Below are 21,569 nucleotides of genomic sequence, written 5' to 3' on the forward strand. Positions count from 1 at the left end.
CCCTTGTTTCTTTTGGAACCTTTAGCATAACCAGAATAAGCACTGTTTTATTCTGCCAGCATTTTCTCTTCTTGTTTTCAACACTTCATAGTAACATTTGAAGAAGGCAAGGGAGGGAATGGGTGTTGAAGCCATCAAAGTGTTGCCAGTGCGTTTGGAAATGTTGCGAGGAGAAAAACTTACATTACGTTCTTCCCAACAAAGTAGACAACTCTCAGTAGGTCTGTACAAGTAGTGCATGAAAGTCAAAATAATTCTTGCAAGTTGGTCTCACTTGGGATTCAGTCACTATAATTCTCCCCTTTCTAAATGTGGGATGTTCTGTGTTTCCGAGAAGCAAAATGCACCTGTGGGCAGGCAGGCTCTCCCTGTTCTGGAACTTCCTCTTCAATTCTGAGAAGGAGAAAAAAAGCAGAGAAGAAAATCAGAAAAAGCTGTGAACTTCATAGTAGAGGAAAAAAAAAAAAAAAGAATTAGACTGTGTGCAGAAGATTGTGTCCCTAATCTGCAATTTAGCAGTGATGACAGTGAAATAGGTAATAGGATGACAGGGTAGCTGCAAGGCTGCACACATGTCAGAGATGCCTCATACTCTCACAAGAAGTATTAATTCCTCTACCCAGCACCACATCTCTTAAGCATGCCAGCTCATGGGATTATTCAGAGAGAAAGAGGAGAATTAGAGGTGTTTTTCTGTATCAAATCCAACTGCTACAGTCTCTGAACAAATAACCCAATATGTTTAGAATTCTTTCACCTTTGTATTTAGAGTTCTTTCACCTGCAAGTTCTTACAGCAAAATACTGAAGTGCAGTGAATATATGATGTTTAATCAAGGAAAAAACACATTAAATACAGTCATAGGCCATACTGAACATGGCATAGTAATCATGGATTCAGGGTAAAAGTGTAAAAGTCATCTCTCATCCTCAGATTCTTTTCACAGATGATTGCTTATCCTTTTTCTTTGCTTTAGCATTGTGAAGAACTAAGATAATTCGCATAAAAAATATCCTCCTCCAGCACTCATTTGTCACTGGGGAAGGATCTAATCCCTAATTAACAGCCATAATTCCCTCAAGCACTCTCTCCTTATCAGAGACCTTGCACAAAAGCTAAAATCAATAAACACAAAGAGAAAGAGCTGTTATAGCCAGACTACCATATATTCCATGTCTATGTACCTTTTACTGGAACTAATTTTATTTGAAATGAACTAGTGTGTGTGTTTAAAATACTTTCTGTGAAATGTCTTTGGCAGCTCTGTTTTTTTATGCATTTTTCAGTGTATGAATACCCATTTAAGAAAGTTCAATGAGACCACAAGATGAGTGGAAGTAACTGAGATAGCAGTGTGTCTACTGATAATAAAGGTGCAATTTGCTTTCATAGCTCTAATGCAGAAAAGGGTGCAGAAGTAGATCATTGCAATTACTGAGAGAGTTCTGTTGGACTTCCTGTTTCTCATGGAAAGCCAAAAGGAAAGCAGGCATGTAAGAGTGAGATTGAAAGACGCTGAAATAGCATCTGTCAATCTCTAGCTGCATCTAACACAGCTCAGCACTTTCTGTTAAAGAACTAGAAGAGGAGATACTCAGGGAGGTCTGTCCTTGGTCAGATGACTGTCAAGGACATTAGGACAAAACTGACAGAAATCCTTCTAACAAAAATTAAATACACATACACAGAGATACTGGTTTAAGGTTTCACTTCTCAGGGGAGATATAAATGATGAAGTCTGTGCTCCCACATTTACATACTTGTGAAAAATGTGAATGAGTTTAATTATTACACTAGAACAAGGCAGTTAGGGCAGACAATGCAGATAAATGTTTTACTGTCATCCGTGTCACAAAAAGAGTATTTAAGGGGTTAATTCTACTAAGCAGCTAATTGATTAGTAAATTACTTAATTCATATACCATTTTTCTTCTGCAGTAGGTATTACAAGAAATTTTTATTTCATTTGAGACATCAAATATATATATTACAAATAAGATCTGGTACATCGAGTGTCATTGTGCTGATATTCTAAAAAATCAACCAACCAACAAAGAAAAACAAACTGAAAATCATGTTGTCAACTGCCCCATTTTAAAGTGTAGAAACATTATTTTTCTGTGTTTTGTTTTGTTTTCATTTGATTTATTACCATCCTAAGCTGGTACAACAGAAGTAATGAGACTTCATTACCTAAAGACATGAGTTTAAATCCAAGGCAGATGAGAGATGTTTGGATACAGTTTATAACCTCATTCAGTAGTGTCTGTTGTCATCAGGGAGAGAACATGTGAAATGAACTGTAGGTCTCAACATGTGTCTTAGTGGACAATTCCCTGTTTCCAGATACAAAGCTGGCCCATATCCACAGCTTTATCCACATATCCACAGTTGTAGGAAATGAACTGTCAGATGGTGACTCTGTCCTTCCAGTGGGACTGTATGAGCAGCTGAGCTGTGATACCTCCTCTGAGAATGAACATTAAGCTTCTGTCTGTCCTGCTGCCAGCTTAGGCACTCTTCCAAGCAATGAGTCAAAAGTTAATCTGAAGTTTAACAACAGAGGAATTACAATTCCTTCACTTATTTTCTGTAATTTATATTCATATCATAGCGCTTCTAATGAATCAAATACTCCAAATATATAGTGTCTTTTCCATGGAGAAAAGGAGGAAGGTTGTTTATCACCAAGAATTGAATGGCCACAGGTGTTACTTGTTTTGGAAGAAGGATACTTCAAAGTGAATGAAAACTTCCTCATTCATGGCTGTTATCTATGCAATGCTGTGTCAGTTGATTCCCTTGTTCAGTAGAGCCATTTGGGTGAGATATTCTTTTGATTTTCCTTCAAGAATTGTTGCCCAAAGAGGTTGTGGATGCCCCGTCCCTGGAGGCATTCAAGGCCAGGCTGGACATGGCTATGGGCAGCCTAGTCTAGTGGTTGGCAACCCTGCCCACAGCAACAGGTTTGAAACTCAATGATCTTTAAGGTCTTTTCCAACCCAGGCCATTCTATGATTCATTCTATGATTCATTCTATGATTCTATGACAGTACAGTACAGGCAGTAATATCTTTTCAACAACTTCCTCAAAATGTTGACGTGAGCCGTAAATGTTCCCCATGATATGTGCACTCCCCAAACAGTACCTTTCGTTTAGCCATTACCAACACACATCTGCAAAAATATCACACAGATTTTCTTTGATCTAAGAAGTGTATTAAAAAAAAAAAAGAAATGTTTGATTAGTTACATAAACACTTGTCTATAGTTAGTGTAAGTCTGTAATACTAGGAGATGTTACACAATGTTTGTAATAAAGGATCAGCACACAAAGTTGTAGTTAAGAGAACTTAGGTAGTATATGGTAAATCTTCAAGCCTTTACTTGTTATTTTCCTTAACAAAATATAGATAGTGTCAAACCCTGGAAACCTGCTTACAAAATACTTAAATAAAGCCAAACAGTTTCAAGTTTTGTTCCAAGATGCTAAGATTACTGATAACATTCACCTAGAACTGACCTGTTTTTTGCACTGTAATAAAAAATCACTAATTTGCCAGATTCATAATATACTAATGAAGTTGTGATACTTGAGCAGAGCATCCTTTATGTAACTCTTTCCTATGATGAGAGAGTTGCCTCATATTATATGGGAAATATGAATCAAATTTTTCCCCTTGTTAAGAAGAACATTACAAAAAGCTTAAGCTAAGAGCTAATTCTGTAGAATTAAAAATGTCATGAAAATTGATTTTTTTTTTACCACGAATCCATATATGATTGACTGACATACTGGCTGAACAGATTAAAGGTTGTCTTTTATGGTTCATTTTTTTAAGAATCTTTAATGTTTTGTGAAGCATTACATGTACATGTAGACAGGATGGCTGGACAATGTGATAAGTAAAAAGCTGTTTAGATGGATTTAGATGGCAGTGGTTAATGGGTTGTGCTTTTCCTGGGGGCACATAATGAATCTGCTGGGAATTACGTCATTTAATATTGTTATCAATGATGTGGAGGAGATGATGGAGAAAACTTTCCTAACTTTTAGAGATGATGTTGGATTATGGAAAAATGCCTGAGAGCAGGGCTGCCATTCAGAGCGACCAAGACAGGCAGGAGGAACAGGCCAGTAGGAACCTTGTAAAATTCAACAAGGACAAATACAAATCCAGCCCCTGGGGAGAAGGAACCCCATGCAGTGACACAAGGCAGGGACTGTCTGGCTGGGAAGCAGACCTGCAGAAAAGGCCACTGGGGAAGGTCACTGAAGACAGTAAGCTACACACTGTACACCCTAGCAGCAAAGAAGACTAACAGCATCCAGGGCTGTTACCAGAAACATTTCCCTCTGTTGAACAACTCTACAGATCTCCCTGGACAAGGAGAGGTATAAATTATCACCGCTCATTGACAATTGCAAACCTTTTCAAAATGCATTAAATATTAGAGCAATCTCACTAGGTCAAACACAAGCTTTGTTTAGCACTTTATCATGGCTCTGGCAGATGTGTAAGAGTACAAGACAAGAGTAAGCACAGTACAATGTTCTCATAACTTCCAGAAGCCTAGAAGCCACATTCAGCCAAAGAAGCAGTGAATGCTTCTGTGAATTTAATATAGAACTGCTCTCTTCCTAAAAGCTTCAGTTTATACATTATACTGTAGTCAGTATTTACATACACCTTATTATGTCATATTTATATTAAATCTGTTGCTGTCCCTTAAATAGCAAAGATGATTGGGATGGAAGAGTTTGAAGCATCTCTAATAATGGAGTTCGGCTGTCAGTCAGTGGCATCTGTAGAGCCACTGGTGTCTATCAGTAAACATAGATGAATATCAGTAGCTATAGTTTTTGTATAGCTTTAAAGCTACATAATACCATAAATGGCACTTGAGTAATCTTATTCTGATGTGATAGATCATCCAAAAAGAAAACTTGTATCTTGTTTTTAAAAGATATGATAAGTGGTCCCATCTGCTAAATTGTAAAGTACTTCATGATCCTTCAGGATGATAACCAGTGTACAAAGCATCATGAAGCTGTTTCTCAGCTGATATAAATCAATGTTATGTTATTAAAACTACCAGAATATAGATGAGTTTCATCAGCTCAGGATTTGGCCTCATATATATTTTATGCCTTAATTGCGAATGGCTAAGAGGTACAATAGCTGAGACAATTTAATCATGCTTTTAGGAAACAACTTAATTTGAGTGAACTTAGCTTAGAAAGTGCCAAAACAGTTCTCTTGAGGACAGTCTTGAAAATGTTGTACCTATCTAGACAACCAAGCTTTGATATGGCTCATCATAGTATGTATTCCATAGAATTGCGTAGCAATAATAAGGCAAATAGAAATTTATCCTGGATTTGACCATAAACACTTCTTTTCCTGTTGCTTCCCAAATGTCTGACCTAACTTGTTTATGCTTGCTTTGTAATATTTCCTTTCTGTCTATTCTCTAGACTTTCCAGATTGTTTTATTACAACAGTGATATGTAAACAGTTCACTTTTCTTCACTTTTAAATCAGAACTCTTCAAAGAGAGTTCTTTCTTCTTCATTGTTCTGTGTGGCTGACAGTTCTGTTCATACAGACAGTGGAATGGGGTGTAAAATTGTTCCCATACATGAGGACCTACCAGAACCCTAGTATACGCCTTATCTAGATAAGACTGGAGCAGGAATGGGAAGATAATGTACGCTGTAATGTAAATGAACACAAGAGGAAGATATGTTCAGTCTCTGTTCACGGCCAGATAGAGTTGGAAGACTTCATATTGTTTGTTGTGATTGATTTGTTCTCATTGCTGTAGCATGATATTTTGTCATATTGCAAAATTTTTTGTGCCTAATATCTCTTTGTCATTCCTTATCCTTGTGCATTTTTCTAACGGCTGCCACTGCACCTTATCTCAAAAAAGATCACAATTCATAGAATCATAGAATCACCAAGCTTGGAAAAGACCTACAAGATCATCCAGTCCAATCATCCACCTATCACCAATAGTTCTCACTAAACCATGTCTCTCAACACAACATCTAAACGTTTCTTGAACACCTCCAGGGACGATGACTCAGCCACCTCCCTGGGCAGCCCATTCCAGCGCCTGACCACTCTTTCAGAAAAGTAGTATTTCCTAATGTCCAGCCTAAATCTCCCCTGGCACAACTGGAGGCCATTCCCTCTCGTCCTATCACTAGTTGCACGAGAGAAGAGGCTGACCCCCAGCTCACTACAACCTCCCTTCAGGTAGTTTTAGAGAGCGATAAGGTCTACCATGAGCCTCCTCTTCTCCAGTCTGAGCAATCCCAGCTCCCAGTTGTCCTTCTTTGCTATGATTCAGCTGTCTGGTTTTGAATGTTGTTTTTGAAAGTATTAGAAAGTGATGAAAACCATATTTGGTCTTTTTTAATTTCCTTTGAGGGTATGTCTATGCACTGGATCATGGGCTCAGAACAAAAGACTGAATTTGCATTTTGAAGCTTAAACATATCTTCCATTTCAAATTACGTAGAGACCTGTGTCATTGCCCTCATGGGCATTTTTCAATTCAAGTCCATTTCAATTTTTTCCAGTTTACTTCTGTAAATATTCAACTTCAAGGCACATAGAAATCAAGAGAAATAACTAGTGATTTTCAACTACTGTCTTAAAGGGCATGCCCTTAGACACTAGAAATCCAAATCAATATGTTTATATAGATATAGATAGACATAGATATGTCTTTCTGAAACATTGTACACCTAGAAGTCTGAAATTCTGAAAGCTCTATATCTGGCTGTGACAAGAGTCATATTCCTACTGACTCTCTTACTTAGAGTTTCTTATGCCAGTTTATTCAATCTTATATGAGTTTGTGATCTTGAGGAATATGGGCCTGGTGAAAAAAAAGAAAAAAGCATAGTCAGGACCCTAAATTTCAAGAGAGCAAACTTTTGGCTATTTAAGAAATTATTGAATGAGATCCCCTGGGAAGATGGCTTTTGGGAGAAAGGAGCAGAGCAGAGCTGGTATTGTTTAAGGACACCTTTCTGAGAAGACAAGAGCTCTCCATCGCCAAGTTTAAGCAATCAAGCATAGGAGGCAGAAAACCAGCATGGCTGAGCAAGAAAGGACCAGCTGGTCAAAATGAGGGAAAAGAGGGGCATGTACAGGCAGTAGAAGCAGGGATTTGTGGCCTCGGAAGAATATAGGGATGCAGTCCGGACATGCAGAGAGGGGATCAGGAAAGTACAGACAGAACTGAGAAATAACAAGACTGGATTCTACAGGTACACTGGTCAGAAGAGATAGGAAAAGGAGGGTGAACACCCTCTGATAAATCAAAAGAGAAAACTGGCTACAACAGAGATGGAGAAGGCTGAGGTACTTGATGAGTTCTTTGCCTCAGTCTTCACTGAAAAGCTTCCCATGTCTCTCACATCCCTGAACCTCTTGAAGGGGGTCAGTGGAGCAAAATCTGTCCCACTGTAGGAGAAGAGCAAGTTGAAGACCACTTCATGAGACTGAATGTGTACAAGTCTTTGGGGCTGGACGACATGCATCCCAGTATCCTGAAGGAACTGGCTAATGTGATTGCCAAACCACTCTCCATCATATTTAAAAAGTTGTGGCTATCAGGCAAAGTAAGTGGTGACCTGGAGAAAGAGAAAGATCACTCCTATTTTTAAGAAAAGGAGGAAGGAAGACCCAGCAACTACAGTCCAGTGAGTCTCACCTTTGTACCTGGGAAGGTCACAGAGCGTATACTCCTTGAAAGTGATGTTAAGGCACATGCGAGATGAGGATGTGAACCGAGGGCAGATTGTGTGTGATCAGTCTGCTGGCCTTCTATGACGGATTGACAGCATTGGTGAACAAAGGAAGAGCAACAGATTTTATCTACCTGGACTTCTGCAACGCCATTGACATGGTCCCACACTACATACTTATTTCTAACTTGGAGAGTTATCTATTTGAAGGGTGGACCATCTGATGTATAAAGAATTGGTTAGATGGTCACATTCAGAGGGTTGTGATCAGCAGATATATGTCCAGGTGGAGACCAGTGATGAGTGGTGTCCTCCAGGGGTCTGTCTTGGGATCATTACTCTTTAACATCTTGGTCAGTGTAATGGACAGTGGGAATTGAATGCACCCTCAGCAAGTTTGCATACAGCACTAAGTTGAGTGGTGCAGTTGGTAGAAGGAAGGGATGACCAAAGGGATATGGACAAGCTGGAGAGGTGAGCCCATGTGAATCTAATGAGTTTCAACAAGGCCATGTTGGTCACGGCAATCCCAAACATGTATACAGACTGAGAGAAGAACTTGCTGAGAGCAAACCTGCAGAGATTCACTTGGGGATGCTGGTGGATGAAAAGAAGGCCAGTGGTATCCTGGGCTGCATCAAAAGAAGGGTGGCCAGCAGGGACAGGGAGGTGATAGTCCATCTCAACTCTGCCCTCGTAAGGCCCCATCTGGAGTACTGTGCCCAGACCTGAGGTTCCCAGCACAAGAAAGATATGGAGCTGCTGGAGTGGGTCCAGACGAAGGCCACAGAGATGGAGCACCTCTTATATAAAGACAGGCTGACAGAGCTGGAATTGTTCAACTTTGAGAAGACTCAGGGCAGACCTCACTGTGGCCTTCCAGTACTTGAAAGGAGCTTATAAACAAGAGGGAGACTGACTTTTTATATGAGCAGATAGTGATAGGACAGGGGGGAATTATTTTAAACTAAAAGAGGGGAGATTTTGATGAGATCTTAGGGGAGATTTTTCACTGTAGGGTGATGACGCACTGGCACAGGTTGCCCAGAGAAGTTCTGCATTCCCCATCCATGAAGGTGTTCAAAACCAGGTTGGATGGGGCTCTGGGCAGCCTGGTCTAGTACCTGACTTAGTGCCTGATCTAGTGGGTGGCAACCTTGCCCATAGCAGGGAGTTGGAACTAGGTGATCTTTAAGGTCCCTTCCAACCCAAGCCATTCTATGAAAATCTGTTGCACATTCTAATTGCTTTTTTTGCTTTCTTTGTTCATCGAATTAGACAAATGGTTTCATGCTTTGGAAATTTAGCCCAGAGGAAATACTTGTTTGAGTTAGCTTATGAACATTGTTTGCACAGAGCTTCTGGTTCACATGGCTGCATTCTCAGGCTAGTTCTCAGCAACTGTTCAGTTGCTGTTCCTGTATGGGGCTTACCTAGTAATTAAGCAATATCAATCCCTTTATTTGATACTGGAATTCTGTTTTGTTTTACACAGGAAAAATATCCTTCCCAACTTTTTTTTCACTTCAGTATAAAGCCAGGCGTGCTGCAAGTTACTCAGCATTCCTCTGCGCTCTATTTCTCTTTTTTTTTTAAATTACTTCCCATTTATGTAGGTAGTTATTGACATTTTTTGGAAAGTCACATTTAATCATCACTTAGACACTGAAACAGTTCCAGGAAACATAGGTTGCTTATACAGTAATGGCTGTAGCAAAGCTGTTGGACTAAGTAGTAAAAACATGGTAAGATTTCATGACCTTCCCTGTGAATGGAGCAGCAGCAACAGATGATAGCCAGCAATCTAATCTTTATTATCTCTGGCAAAAAATGATCAAACCATAACTGCAGAACTTATGGTCAGCCTACTCCAGCAAAATGTATTATTATTTTGCGTCAGCTGAGTCATGTTTCTTGTCTTTCTGTGTTGCTACTGTGTCAGGACAAAATAATACAAGGGGATAGTGTTCTGAGGAACACTGAGCTACATGAGTTTAGAATAAATAAGTCAAATTGCATACAAAGTACACAGTGATGGAGATAAGGAAAAAAAAGAATGAGGTATTTTTAAAATACTTCTACAGTGATGCTTGCCAGGTCACCAGTGACAGAATTTGTCAGTTTCAGTTTGTTGATCGCCACTCAAATATACATATGTGAATACAAATTGCTGAAACAGTTTGTGATGTTTCAAAGGATATGAAATGATGAGAAAAATGTCATTTTCAAAGTCATAAAGTAAAATAATTGGGGCAAAACCCTTCTTTTATTAAGCATTTGAAATATTCATTGAAGCTCCTGAATTTATGAATTTTCAACTATATAAATCAATGCCTCATAAGCTAATTGTAATGATTTAGTTTCTGTCTTTCTTTATTGTTTTATGAAATAAATTTAGTTGTATGATCTCTCTTGTTAAACATTAGGATTAGGCTTTTGTTTTGTTCTGTTTTGCTTAGCGTGCTGCATCTTAAGGCTTTAGTAAAGATTAGATGGAAAGGTAGGCTCACAGCCTTGGGATCAGTGAAAACAGTTCCCTTTAATTAGCAGTATTCTAGCTTTGAAGCATCCTAAAAAAGCACTGGATCTTAAATATGCAAAATTCCCTTTGAAGAGATGTGTTCCTGAAGGTATTTTCCATAGAAATCAATAGTCAGTGTTCAGAAAGGTGCTGTCTCTCATTCACAGCACAGACTCCATTTCTGTCAGTTAACATAGCTTATGTCTTATCAAGAAGAAAATACTAGTTCATTAATCTGAAAAGCTAGAATTGAAAGATTAATGTCTGAATATATCAGAATAATCTGAGAGATGAAAATTAAGACTTGAAAAGAAAAGACAGAAAAAGGAGATCTGGAGATTTGAGAAACCACGTTTGATGATACTTTTAAGCTACCTCCATTCAGTTTGATATAGTGGTCAATGTCACTGCAAACAGAAATAGTAAGCTAAATATTTTCAATATATATAGTATACATAAACAAGTCTGAAATCCCTCTTCGCATGAGTCATTATTGCAACATACAAGCAATTCTTTGTCAGCCAGAATGGAACACTTAAAACATGTTGAGCAAACATTAATGCCTTCATTCTGTCTGTAAAGAAAAGAATGTTTTGTAAGTTAAATTATTTCTTCTAGTAGCATTTTTGCAACATAATAGTAATGAAATGCAACTTTCTAGTGCAAACAAACAAATGGAATTCCCCCAATTTGTCCAGCAACAAGAACATTTGAAAACAGACTCACTTGTATGAGTGTCCCTCAGCAAGCATGCTCCTACTTAGTAGAAGTTAGTAGTACATTTGACTCAAAAAACTTTAAAATCACAAGACATTTCAAAGAAGTCTGCAGGAATAAAATGCTTCAAATGTTAGCACTGGAAATAATTTCTTTTGTTGGCAAGAGTATGGGCAAACAGCTTAGATCTGCAAGATCAGAACTATTCTGTCAACCATTATTTTTGTTATCTACGGTAGGTATTCATAGACTTACCCCTGAAACTGAGGGTCATTTCTATGACAAACCACCTCTCTGCTATTATTTTTCAATTAGGATATCAGAGACAAAGGCTGATATAGCGTGTTCTAAGAAAACTCTGAACCTCTAGACTTATTCCCCAATGTGATGAAAAGGATCCATTCCTACTGATATTTTGAAAAGTCCATAGGGTGGTTATGTGGGTTAAAAATGCACACTGTGTGTGCATGTGTGTTGTAGAGTAACAGGGTGGTTAGTTTGGACTTACTGAGTTTAATATTTCACAGTTTGTGACCCTCAGCCCTAGAACATTTTAATGAATCTTACATGTTTGGTCTGAGGTTCTCTGAAAAGTGCTCAGAGCAGTCTATGTGAATTTCTGTGTCTCAAGGATGGATGCTTTTAGAGGGGACCTCATTCACTTTATGAGATGCTTAACTTTTTTAAGACTGTAGTTTTCAATTTTTTTAAAGAACATTTGTCACTTGGTAAAGTGAGTTTTTGCTTTCCCTGTCAGGTAAGGAAACATAAACTTTACTTGTGCTAAATTTCAAATTTTCACAGAAATAAGGTAACTAATTTAAAACAATTATGCATTTTATTCAAATTACACTAAATAATTAATCTCCTCTCCTAAACAAAAACATTATTAGAATTCCCAATAGCACAGTTCCAGAGTGCCTGTATAGCTATTGTTTAAAACACCATATTCTTGCTGTAAATCAAATTATTTGCATTAGACACAGCCAAACAGCAATACGTATAGTTAATTGATTATCATCCACGCTGAGCTTATAATTAAAGGAGTGTTAACTATCATGTTGGATGTAACTTACAGCAGAAATTTAATTATATTACCTTTGCTGTAATGAGCTTGAGTATTTCGGTGAAGTTGCTTTATGCTGATTATATAGATACCTTTGCATTTTTAGTTCAGAGGGTCCCCCTCTGCCTTTCTGATTCTTAATTTGCTGTTAAAACGGCCGTTTACTTGTTGTGTCCAGAGAGGGTCTGACAAAGATTTGTGTTCTTTTCCACTACATTTGCATTACTTAACATTCGCAGAAGTAAAAGCTTACAAGAAACTGACTTTCTTAAAGATAATGGTTAGGTCTTCAAAGTACAAAAAAGAAGACAAACATGAAGGGGGAGGACATATTTGCTAAAATTTTTAACAAAAACTCCAGAGAACTCATTCCGAAATTTCATGCTATGAATTTCATGCTCAGTATTCCCAACTTCAGCGTGACTCTGCTGTGGCCTTTGTTTCCTTTTTGATGAGCTGACTGGGATTCAGAAGAAAATAAAATGGTTATTTGGAAAATGTCTCATGTGCTGTTAAGAGGAAAGCTGAGTCACAAAGGATATAAACCTAGATAAGCTGTGTAGAAAAACAAGTAGAAACGTCTATGTCCCGGAGCTCAATGTGAGTAGCTGCCTTCTAATGTGATATCAGAGCTGAGCTATCGAAACAGTAATAGTACTCCTGGGAAAAACCTAAATCTAAAGAGATGCAGCTTTGCAAAGAAACTGTGTGGTGAACTTGATATATCTGATTAGTTTAATCACTAAGCAGATTTAGGTTATAAATTTAATAATTTGAAAATTAATTAATTAACTATTCCAAGAAAAAAAAGCCTTTATATTCCAGATCAGGTGCAGATCATCTATTGTGAAATTTTCTTTTTCTTCAAAGAATAAATTTGGGGGTTTCTTTTGTATAGTAAGTATTTTTTTAAAGTAACATGAAAGCATGATGTTGCATAAGATTAGCTTTATAAGACTATTTTTAAGCTTTTGTTTCCACTCCTATTTTTTTTTCTCTATATAAGGGAGGTTAGTGATTTGCTTCTCTCTGGCTAAGAAAATCAAGGTGAACGTAATGTTTTAATATCTGTAATTTTTAAAGAAGAGAGAAAATATGTCAGATTTGATAGTGCGTTACCACAAAGTGATTGTAGGCTGTTTTCAATTCTGATAATTTGTACATCTTCTGATGTAAAAGATGTCAATTAAAAGCAAATATTTAAGAAAAATATCGGTGTCTACTAAATATAGGTTGATGTAAATGTACATGCTTTGCAGCAGAATCTCAGTGATCTGTCAGTGTATCTGTGTGATTATAAAAGCTCAGCTACTATAATTTTTCAGCTAAATTGTATTCATGTTTTCGGCACATGATAAAGCTATCCTTTGAATCCACACTTCTCATAGATTTATAGCATTTTAGTACAATTTAATTGATACTGCAAATAAGGTTTGCTTGAAATAGGTTTGCCATGTAAAATGTCATTTCACAGTACAGTAGGGCTGTCAGAAAAAGGTAGGATGCAATTTTCAGTGGATGAATTGTTTGTGTGATGCCAGCGATAACAGTATTTACTCAAGAAAATGTTTTCCTGCACTGAAAGCAAACTGAACTCTCCTACCCAAAGTTAAGTCTTTGAGAATGTAGTGGATGGGACCTTATTCTTCCAATCACAGCCAGAAGTTATTGACGAAAGCCTACTGAAGATTTGTACTTTTTCTTTCCTTCCAGTGAATTATTCATTGCTTCATCTCTGTTTAAAGTTTTCTTTTTCTTTTGATCTCAGGCAATGGACTGGGAATCCGAGTTGTAGGTGGGAAAGAAATTCCGGGAAGCAGTGGAGAAATTGGAGCTTACATTGCCAAGGTCTTGCCTGGAGGCAGTGCAGAGCAGACAGGGAAGCTAATAGAAGGTAAGCTAAATGCATTATCAAAAATTGGAAGCAAGGGAGCATTGGGAGTACAGTAGGATTGTTTATAATATAGTCTCATAATGTTTTACTCTCACATAGCAAATGTTATCTTGTGCAAGGGCAGAGGTGTATCTCAGAGCCCTACTAAACCTCCATCAGTCTTAAAACAGAAAAGGAATCAAAGAAGATCCTTTCATGCCCTTTACAGCCAAAGAGAGTTACCATGGTGAGCAGTATTCTGATACATCTTCCTTAATCTGTGCCAGCATGCTGTCTTCTGCACTGGGGGTAAGACAGTATGGCAAGACTCCAACTGTGTCAGATATTTTATGGACATTTGCTATTTTGAAGATCTTAACACGGCTTGGTCACCTAGGTATCTCTGTTTGGGATCACCTTTCTTAGTCACATCTTTAAAATGTATCACAACTCCAGTTCTGTTCTATTACACTCACTAACTTTTGTGTGTGTGTGTGAAAGTCCCTAAAGTCAGACTTGCCTGAATTAATCTGACCTAATTTTAGTTTTCCAATTTAAAAGAGTCAACATACTATGGAGAAAAAGAAGCATCTACACAAGGGCAATTCATTTCATCTACCATAGACCTCTATTTCAAGAACTGGGAGTGTCTTCCTCATTTATTTGACTTAAAGAAGACTGCATTAAACCTCACAGCTCCCTTTAGGCAACTAATGCTAGGTGAAATAAATGCTGCTTAATTTTTACATTAGTTACATAAATTGTCTTTTCTTTCTATAACTGTTGCCTCGTTCCTTTTTTTTTATAAGAATATAGGTATGCACCTGAGATGGATATTCATCTGTGGACAAAAATATAAAGTGTGTTAATTCATCTAATTATTTGTATTTCTTTAATAAAAGTAGTTATCCAGAAAACAATAACAAAAGAAAAAAGGCAAGCAAGAGGAATAGTTCTCCCAGGCAGAATTCAATTCACATAAATTTCTGAATAGAAAACATGCAACAAAATCATAGATTCATAGAATCATAGAATTAGCTAGGTTGGAAAAGACCTACAAGATCAGCTAGTCCAACCATCCACCTACCAACAACAACCCCACTAAACCATGTCTCCCAACGCTATATCTAAACGTTTCTTGAACATCTCCAGGGACGGTGACTCCACCACCTCCCTGGGCAGCCCGTTCCAGCATCTGACCACTCTTTCAGAAAAGTAGTATTTCCTAACATCCAGCCTAAATCTCCCCTGGCGCAACTTGAAGCCATTCCCCCTCGTCCTGTCACTAGTTAGAAGAGAGAAGAGGCTGACCCCCAGCTCACTACAACCTCCCTTCAGGGAGAGCGATGAGGTCTCCCCTGAGCCTCCTCTTCTCCAGACTGAACAATGCCAGCTCCCTCAGCCGCTCCTCATCAGCCTGTGCTCCAGACCCCTCACCAGCTTCGTCGCTCTCCTCTGAACACGCTCCAGGGCCTCAATGTCTTTCTTGCAGTGAGGGGCCCAAAACTGGACACAGTACTCGAGGTGGGGCCTCACTAGGGCTGAGTACAGAGGGAGAATGACTTCCCTACTCCTACTGGCAACACTATTTCTGATACAAGCCAGGATGCCATTGGCCTTCTTGGCCACCTGGGCACACTGCTGGCTCATGCTCAGCCAAGCGTTGACTAATACCCCTAGGTCCGTTTCCTCCATACAACTTTCCAGCCACTCTGCCCCAAGCCTGTAGCACTGCCTGGGGTTGTTGCGGCCAAAGTGCAGGACCCGGCACTTGGTCTTGTTGAACCTCATCCCGCTGGCTTCAGCCCAGAGATCCAGCCTGTCCAGATCTCTCTGTAGGGCTTCTCTACCCCCAGGCAGATCGACACTTCCTGCCAGCTTGGTGTGGTCTGCAAACTTACTGAGGGTGCTCTCAATGCCCTCATCCAGGTCATCAATAAAGACATTGAAGAGGACAGGCCCCAGCACCGACCCCTGGGGAACACCACTCGTGACCGGTCGCCAGCTGGATTTAACTCCATTAACCACCACTCTCTAGGCCCGGCCCTCTAGCCAGCTCCTTACCCAGCAAAGGGTGTACCTGTCCAAGCCACAGGCTGCCAGTTTCTCCAGGAGAATACTGTGTCGCGATTAAATCAAAAGTCGCGATTAAATTAAAAGTACTTTGCAAATAGAATACCAGAGTAAACAGAGTAAAGAATAGTTCACACATGTTGTATTTATAACAAAACAGTATCATCTGCATTTGTGTTTTCCCTACCACTTTTTTACATCCTTGGTGTGTTTTTTTTTCTCAATATTTTAAAGATTTACATAAAAAAGCACACACGAACCTCTGTCATTGTTAACTTAAATTTAAGGTGAAGGAATGATATATCAACAAACATATATATATTTTTTTCCAACAGAATAGATTTTACCATTCCGATTTAATGTGTAGCATCTTACTTATCAAATGGTAGAAGGATGTTATTTAGAAGGATGGCATGTGAATAGTGAAAGAATTGTTCTTAATTGATTGTCTTTTGAAGCCTGTATTTGTTTTGGCTCCCTCTATAGAACAGAGTGAGCCTCTCATAGCTGCACTAAATCATGCAGTAGCAAGCCAGTAATGAGGAGAATATAGTTATTCAGTATGTCCTAGAGACTGGATGTTTCATGAAAGAGGATGAGCAATTAGCACCTGGAATTTTCTCCAGACTTTTGGTTACTTTCACTGGGAGCTCTTCTGAGAATTGAGGTTTAAAGAACTTCCTCGCCATATGGCTGTTTTTTTAGCAGTGCTGAAGAGCATCTTAGATTTACAGTAACTACTGGAGAAATTCAAACAGGGCAGCTTGCTTTCCCTTCTGTTTACATGATGTATTTTGAAGCTTTATTCATATTTTATAGACAGTAGGACAGTAAAATATTTATTTGTTTCATTCTTCCATCATATAATCAGTTGTGCTTCTGGTCTGGCTTTTATAAACAAAGCATTGTAGACTTGAGGATAGTGGTATAAGTCTGGAGCAACTATCAAAATCACTAGACTTAATTTGTAGAATTTGACCACACAATATCCCAGAATGTTTTACTATTAATGTGTTAGATGTTTTTCCAGTGAGAAAAAGGGCTTTCTGTAGAATGTACTATTAATATAGCATATAAGACAAACACTTCCCCTTACTGTCAGTTACCTCTTAAATCTTGCCTATGTGTCTAATTTACTTTTTACATTATTTTAGGTGGCTATCACAAATCTAGAGAGAATATTTGGCTTCTTTACTTTTGAATATTTTGTTTGTTTTAGTATAAATGTGGCTGATGCACATTTAATTTCTACACTTCAAAAGCTAAAATTCACTGAGGTCTTCAATAATTCTCATACACGTCTGTGCAAATCTAGCCAAATTGCTAATGTTACTAATATTGCTGGTATTGTTGTGTCTGAAAATAGAAGCTAGTCTTCTTATCAAGTTGTTGACTCTCTCTCACTTCACGTACAGAAAACTTTATATGCGATTATCTGTAAATGACAATTCTTTCATATTAGTTATTTGTAGAGTAATCATGAGTCACTTTATCTGCTAAAATGCTGTGTGACTTCAAATTAGTGAACATACCTACTCATCAACTAAACATATAATAATGTCATTACAAGTTAATATCATGACTCATTAGCCTTTCCAAGAACGTGACTCACTGCAAAAAATCCCATCCCATCCCATCCCATCCCATCCCATCCCATCCCATCCCATCCCATCCCATCCCATCCCATCCCATCCCAAATTCTTCTAATTCTCAAATCAGAAAACACTGATCTGAAAATCCTGTCAGTAGAGTAAGGAAGAGGATAGATTTAATGTGGTTATAATGGAAGCAAAGTCTTTCCCACTGTCTGCATGACTTCATCTGTGAAGAAATGACACACTTGAGAATACAGAGAGCATTCTTTCCTTAGGGAATAGTAATCCATAAAATTTTAGCCTATTTAAATTGCTTTGGAGGAGTCTGTTAGTGGTGAAAAGTTTATTTATAGTTCTGACTGGCAAATACCAGTCTTCTTGGTTCTCTCACCTTGAATTACTTTCAGATGTCAAAAATATATCTGATTCATCACTCATTGGCATCACAAAAAACTGGAGGTGGAAGATTCATTCCACTGAGCTCATCAAGTGCAGGAACTATGTGATAGATGTGTCTGTGCTCCCTCTTGTGTTGACAGAAACAGTTCAGTTTTATTCTGACTGGTAAATCTACACAGGAAATGGCATTTCATACTGCCTTTTTCAGAAGCATAAGGAGCATTTTCAGGAGCATTTTTTAGAAACATAAGAAACTAGAGTAAAGAGCAGAAGTAAAATATTAATGTGTGTTACCAACTGTTATAAATTTGCTGGATGCTCTCAGGATTCCAGTGCTCTCATTGGACTGTTTTGACAGCCTGACTGGAAAGCTTAGGCACTTGTGAACCATGGGTGTCTTTGTTCTAAGTTTTCAGTCAGTGAGGCATAATGCCTTTCAATGCTTAAGCTAGCTAACATTCACCATGATGAAGAGAAGAATCCTTGACTTTCTGGTCTTCTGATGATTCTAGGAGACCTCCATGGTCTGAACTTGCTGATGGTGAGCTTGATTTGTGGTACTCTTACTGCCTTTCCTCCAGTCAACAGCAAGCATGATACTGATCACATTTTTGTTAAATTGTCAGAGGCATAATTGGTACAATATAAACAAGTTTTAAATAATATCTTCTCAAACATAAATATAAGAAAATCATATAAAGTGAAGACAAAGCCTCGCATCATCACAATTATTGAGAATTCAGTTTGATTGAATTCAGCATTTTATAATTTAATAAAAATATTCAGGAGACAAGGATATTTTAGAATTCCCCATCTTGAAGTTTGTCCAATTATATTATAAGAAATTCTTCCTGATGTGCGTACATACAGTGAAATATAATACCACCCAGTTTAAGCAGTTACAAAGGTTTGAAGAGAGAAAATGCACTGCGATTTGAGAGTTCTGTGACAGTTAATGGTGTCCTGCCCCTCTGTCCTATCCTTTGACAATTGTTGTGATCTTGATTAATAACTACTCCCATTAGGATACAAGAAATGATATTTCACAAAGCATCATGAAAATCCTCTAAGAAAAGCAAACTGGAGCCTGATGACAGGTACCAAGAGGATGGCAAAGCACATCCAGTGTCTTCAACATCAAAGTCTGCATATAGACAATGAATTAATGTTATGAGACAATATCTTTTAGACTTGGATTCAACGGGGTTGGTTGCCTTCAGTTGTGCTGGAAGTTCCACAAGCCATGACCTGTTCTCCTCTGGACTGAATTTTGAATGGCTGGGTCTTTACTGTGCATATCAGAGTCCTCTCTCATCTTTAGAAATCTGTGCAATCTCAGAACTTCAGAATGCCTTCAGGAAATAAAGCTGAAGTCTCCCCATGTACATTTCTATTCTTGCTCTTTGTCCTTCTTCTACAGAAGGTCTTACATATTCTTACATATTCAAGTGTCAGAGTTTCCTTTTGTAAGACCCTAGATGCACAACTGTCTCTGTCTTTGTAATGGCCTAATATGAGGCCAAAACCATTAGAATCACTACTCAGAGAGAAACTAAGAGCTTTTCCTTGGACTGTGATAGGAGGCCATTGCCATGGCATCAAATTCCCTCTCAGATATTAAGCCAATATAGGGAGAAATAAGTTTTTCACTGCTTGCTCCCATACAGCTTTCCACTCCGGGACTGATGTATGAGGTGAACAGTGTATACCAAATCATCATGCTGTTACTGGCAAAAGAGAGACACATCTAGACCAATGAGGAGTGTTTTGCACCCCGAACAGAGTGAGGGAAAAGAAAGGAGCAAAGAATTACTTGGATTACCTCCATAGACTTCAGAGAGCAGCCCATTTTCTCAGTTTCAGTTCTCTAAAGGAGGGAGAGCCAGAAAGCCCTATCAGAAGTCTGCCATAACCAGAATGCTCTAAAGCTCTCACCCATGGGGCAGACTTTGGCTTACGATATGTATTTAAACAGCTTGAATGGACTTATCCTGTAAGCATCAGGCCCAGGCAGGGAGCCTTTTTCTCCTGCTCAAACCTGGGGCTGAGTGAGGCCTGCTCAAAATCGTAACAGCTCTCTAAGGATGAGGAGAAATCAAAGGCCTCTCCTGCACTACAGAGGAAGTTGCAGGTATGGAAGTTATGGCTAAGTGGCACTGTTTGGCAGAACCGTGGTAGCACTTCTGCTGCAGTGCAGAATCCAGCCCCTGACCACCTCTGCAGATTGCCTGCTTGAGCTCTCAGGGCGGGGGAAGTTGAGAGCAAGTGGGTTGCACAAATTCACAACAAAATGAGTATAGTGAAATTGTCACACTTTTATTTCTTCCTCTGGAGGAGGAAGCAACCCATAGCCTCAGGCATTGCAATAGAATAATGTACAACAAGCAGAAAAGAAACACGCAGGGCTCACTGAGACCCGCGTCTAGTTGGATACAAGTGTCATTACCACAGGTCTTCATTATTTCCAAGAAGACAAATTACTCAAAAAGAATATTGTGGTAAAGAGATGAAGAAGTATAGAGCAGGGCAAAGAGAGAAAATGCTGTGTTAGGTAGTAATCTTTTACTACTAAAAATAAACAGATAAATGAACAAACAAATCTGCAACCAACCAACAAAAAACAAACAAACAAAAAAAAACCACAACACACAAGAATCATTTGACCACTCAGAAGTGTGACTGAAATATGAGATGTGACTAAATATGCAGAAGTATGAAATATTTAGCAACTTTGAGTCTAGGGGAGCCAGGAAGCAAAAGCTGAAAGACAACCAGCTGTTTGTGGTTCATGTACAATTCGTTGAGCGCAAGAACACAATGTGCAGTCTGTGTAAACCACATAAACTGGAAAACATCTTGAGTATTTATGCCACCTGCAATGCTTCCTCTGAGGGAAATGCAAATAAGGCTAAAGATCAGAGACGAGATGGCTAATCTAGGGAGATTATTAACTCTACTTTGGTTGTCTATTATAATTAAGATGATTGGGTATAAGCAATGTCATATTGAGGCTATCGGAATGTTAGCATCACTGTTTAGTCTGCAAAGTATTTTTTGGGTTATGAGTAAAAACATCCAAAAATACAAGCAGCTTTCTTATCCCTCCAGGTACAAGTGCAAATTAGCAAACTTCCAGAAGCTATTTCATCTCAGCCATGCCTCATGGATGTTCTTTTTGTGTGCTTTCAGCTAATAATTTTTCAGTCATAACTTTCCAAGTTTTTTATGCCTTGCAAAAGGCTTATTTTAACACATATTATTTTCTGGCATCAGAAAGAGGTGATATAAATCCTCATGAAAGGACAGTGGGACATGCAACTGGACTGTCTAACAGTCTGTGAAAAGAGCAGAAAAACAATTTTTCTGCAACTTTTTCAAAACACTTTTGGACTAGTTTGGATATCCCCAGGGGCTGAAAAACACCAGACCTAGTTTCCAAGGTTTCCCTTCGCAAAGGAAATAATAATAATATGTAACGTCTGTTCATCTTATTGAAACTATCTCTTGTCATATCATATACATGCTTTGGATATTGCTTGGAAAATGGAGTGTGGCTG

The 21,569-nt window shown here is 38.5% G+C and overlaps 1 protein-coding gene across 9 annotated transcripts in view; it reads left to right on the forward strand.

The window, feature by feature from the left end:
* PCLO (piccolo presynaptic cytomatrix protein) overlaps positions 1-21,569 on the forward strand; it is a 343,040-nt gene that overhangs the window by 207,759 nt on the left and 113,712 nt on the right. For all 9 annotated transcript variants that reach the window (XM_021384447.1, XM_021384450.1, XM_021384451.1 and 6 more), the window contains one exon: positions 13,841-13,966. In XM_021384447.1, coding sequence (XP_021240122.1) covers positions 13,841-13,966 — 126 coding nt within the window. The remainder of the gene's footprint in view (positions 1-13,840; positions 13,967-21,569) is intronic.

The sequence above is a fragment of the Numida meleagris genome, chromosome 1 (assembly GCF_002078875.1).
Source record: "Numida meleagris isolate 19003 breed g44 Domestic line chromosome 1, NumMel1.0, whole genome shotgun sequence".
Classification (NCBI taxonomy): Eukaryota; Metazoa; Chordata; class Aves; order Galliformes; family Numididae; genus Numida; species Numida meleagris.